We start from the raw sequence: 3072 nt of genomic DNA, 5'->3' as shown, positions 1-3072 counted from the left end.
AACAAACAAACAAACAACACACCACACCTACCTGCACGATACACATAAAGCCATGCCACACGGCTATATGAAGCGCCATCTCCCCGGCATCGTCCGGCAGATCGAGATCAGCCTCCCGCTCGCACAGGTACTCGACGACCCCCGCGTGTCCGTACCGCGCCGCGACGTGCAACGCCGTCTCCCCGACACGATTCTGCGCGTCCAGACTCAACCCCGCCTCCTCGCGCAGCATCTGCACCGCCTCCCGCTGACCCTGCCGCGCCGCCCAGTAGAGGGCGCTGTCTCCGCGCTCGTCGAGCGCGGCGACGGCTGCTCCGCGCTCGGAGAGCAGGCGAACGACGGAGATGTGACCGGCTCCCGCGGCGACGTGCTGGAGGGTTTCGCCGTGCTTGTTGCCGCGGGAGAGGTCGCCGCGGGAGGTCAGGTCGAGCAGACGCGCGATGTCGTCCGCGTTTCCCTCCTCCGTCGCGCAGAACAGCGCCGCCATTACGAAGTCGTCTGCCGGCACCGCGGGGGCGTTGCCATTGTTGCCGGTGTTGCCGGTGTTGCCGTTGTTGCCGGTGTTGCCATTGCAACATGTGTTGCCATTGTTGCCCTTGTTGGCGTACTCGTCCGCGTTGCCACGGCGACTCATCTCGGTGAGGCTCGCTGCGCTGGCGTTGCCGCGGCGACTCATCTCATTGAGACTCGCCGCGCTGGCGTTGCCGCGGCGACTCATCTCGCTGAGACTCGCCGCGCTGGCGTTGCCGCGGCGACTCATCTCGCTGAGACTCGCCGCGCTGGCGTTGCCGCGGCGACTCATCTCGGTAAGACTCGCCGAGCTGGCTTCGCGCGATCGCAGGCCCTGAGACATGCGGTTGCAGAGGCTGACGACTCGCATCGAGTGCGCCCAGCGCTGGCGTGCGTTCTCTCCGCGGAAATGTTCGATGTTGATCTCGCAGGCGGCGACCTGGTCGTGAGCGGCGCGGTCGCGCGGCGCGATCCACGCGTGAGAGAGGGCGCCGGCGATGCTCGCGCGCTTCCTGACGTTGCACACGAGGAGGGAGCGGATGAAGTCCTTGGCGAGGTCGCTCGTGCCGTCGAAGAACGAGTCCTCGAGGTTGTACTGCACACCACAGATGTTACTGAACGTCTCCTGTAGTCAGGAGAAATGGAGAGATATCTGTTAGTGGGGATAACAGTATAGAAGTGGATAGGTGAAGGGGAAAAAACTTCAAGAAAGGGACAGGTGTTAGCGATATAAGGCATAATAGATGAATGATAGATATATGATATAAATATCGAAGGGAGAACGTTAACTCTTGAATGCAGTTGGCTTTGGACAGACTCGTGACAAGTTGGCTACCTAGGAATGGTAATAGTATAGGCTGCTATGTGACAACGCAGCTCCGCTAGTAATGCCACTGCCCGGTTTTTTAGGTGCAATCCCATAAACATCGTCTTCGCACGTACCTACCAAGGCATTTACGCTGTAATTCCCATGCAGTATTCCACCCATCCCTGCAGCAATAGCTTCGACTTGCATTAGAAACTCGGGCGTAGCTGGTAGTTTTAATGGCCATAGGCTGATAGCGCATATAACCCATATATTACTTGGCGACAGTTGCCAAGAGTCATGTTACCTAGCGACAGCCTATACAGCATACGTTACCTGGCAACCATCGCAGTGTAGTATGCACTAACTAAGAATGTACACCGAGTAGAATACAATATTTGGCATCACCGATACTTGGCAGGCATCGCGGAATAGCATCTGATGACATTGCAGAGTAGTATGTATTGCCTATCTGGTAACCATCGCCAAGTAGTAATCGTTATCTGGCAATAGTTGCCGACTGACACATTGCCTGGCAACCATCGCCGAATAGTATTCATTTCCTAGCAACAGTTGCCGAGTGACACGTTGCCCGGCAACCGTCGCCAAGTAGAACGTGTTACCTAGCAACAGTTGCCGAGCGACACGTTGCCAAGGCGACCGTCGCCGAGTAGAGCGCGTTACCTAGCAACGGATGCATTACCTGACGGTTGTCTCCTAGGAACGGTGAGCATCCACTGAGAAGGATGTAGGTGATAACGCCAACACTCCAGAGGTCAGAGTTCAAGCAGAGCGGCTCAAAGTTGATGACCTCCGGCGCGACAAACTCTGGCGTGCCCATCATCTCGCGGATGTTCTCGTTTCCTGCGCCGCGAGAAAACACAAGAGCATGCGCGTGTTATCGGCAAACCGAGCAACGACCGAGTCCAAGGTTTTGAGGCGAAATTCAAGAGTTCGGGTGGTGACACCAACCCAGGTCTCCCGTTCACGTGAGGTCCCAAAGATTGAACACCAGAGGGCATCGCCGCAGGGAAAAAAAACAAGGGAACGTCTCTGCGCACAAAGGTGATGTGTGGGCGCTCGTACCCGATCGTGATACCGAGTTATTGATCGGCTACCTATTCTATCTGACCACACAGTGCAAGACTTACCTGTCCATAACTAACGAAGCACGGCTAACGACTTGCTACCTGCGAGATCCGAGCACACCTGTGAGGACATACCTGTGCACCTACGTGTGCATTATACCTGTCCATGACTAACAAAAAAACAGCGAATGACCAGCTACCTGCGATATCCAACCACACCTGCGCATAACCACCTGTGTAATCTTGCACATACCTGTCCGTAACTAACAAAATACAGCTAACGACCGGCTACCTATGATATCCGACCACACCTGTGCACATACCTTGTCAATAACAAACAAAACACAACTAACGGCCGGCTACCTACAACACCCGAACACACAGCGCCGGACCTACCTATCCATGATTAACAAAATACAGCTCCCCGGCAGTCCTCTCTCTCTCTCTCTCTCTATCTCACCACTCCACACTAATCCGCAGCCAACACGGGACTGCTGGTCGTGGCTCAGTAGCAGCAGTATAGCAGCAGCAGTGTAGCAGCAGCAGGCCGCTACAGTGTCGCGTGTTAACTGAGCTGTGACTCCCTCCCCCCCCGCCACCCCCTCCCCCCCCCCCCCCCCCACCCCCCCGACCACCCAATACTAAACACCCTCCACAACAATCACACAC

At 56.1% G+C, this 3072-nt stretch overlaps 1 protein-coding gene across 1 annotated transcript in view; it reads right to left on the bottom strand.

Moving 5' to 3' along the window:
- Nucleotides 1-31: 31 nt before the first annotated feature.
- Nucleotides 32-3072, bottom strand: part of LOC106807846 (death-associated protein kinase 1-like) — a gene marked incomplete at its 3' end in the record, with an annotated part of 19637 nt that continues 16596 nt past the window's right edge. Inside the window, exons 4-6 of the mRNA XM_014810315.1 lie at nt 2564-2573; nt 2019-2179; nt 32-1135 (exon numbers count right to left, since the gene is read on the bottom strand). Coding sequence (XP_014665801.1) covers nt 32-1135; nt 2019-2179; nt 2564-2573 — 1275 coding nt within the window. The remainder of the gene's footprint in view (nt 1136-2018; nt 2180-2563; nt 2574-3072) is intronic.

The sequence above is a fragment of the Priapulus caudatus genome, unplaced genomic scaffold (genome assembly GCF_000485595.1).
Source record: "Priapulus caudatus unplaced genomic scaffold, Priapulus_caudatus-5.0.1 Scaffold237, whole genome shotgun sequence".
In the NCBI taxonomy this organism is placed as follows: Eukaryota; Metazoa; Priapulida; class Priapulimorpha; order Priapulimorphida; family Priapulidae; genus Priapulus; species Priapulus caudatus.
The sequence above is the reverse complement of the archived record's forward strand: the minus strand, read 5'-3'. Positions and strand labels throughout refer to the sequence as shown.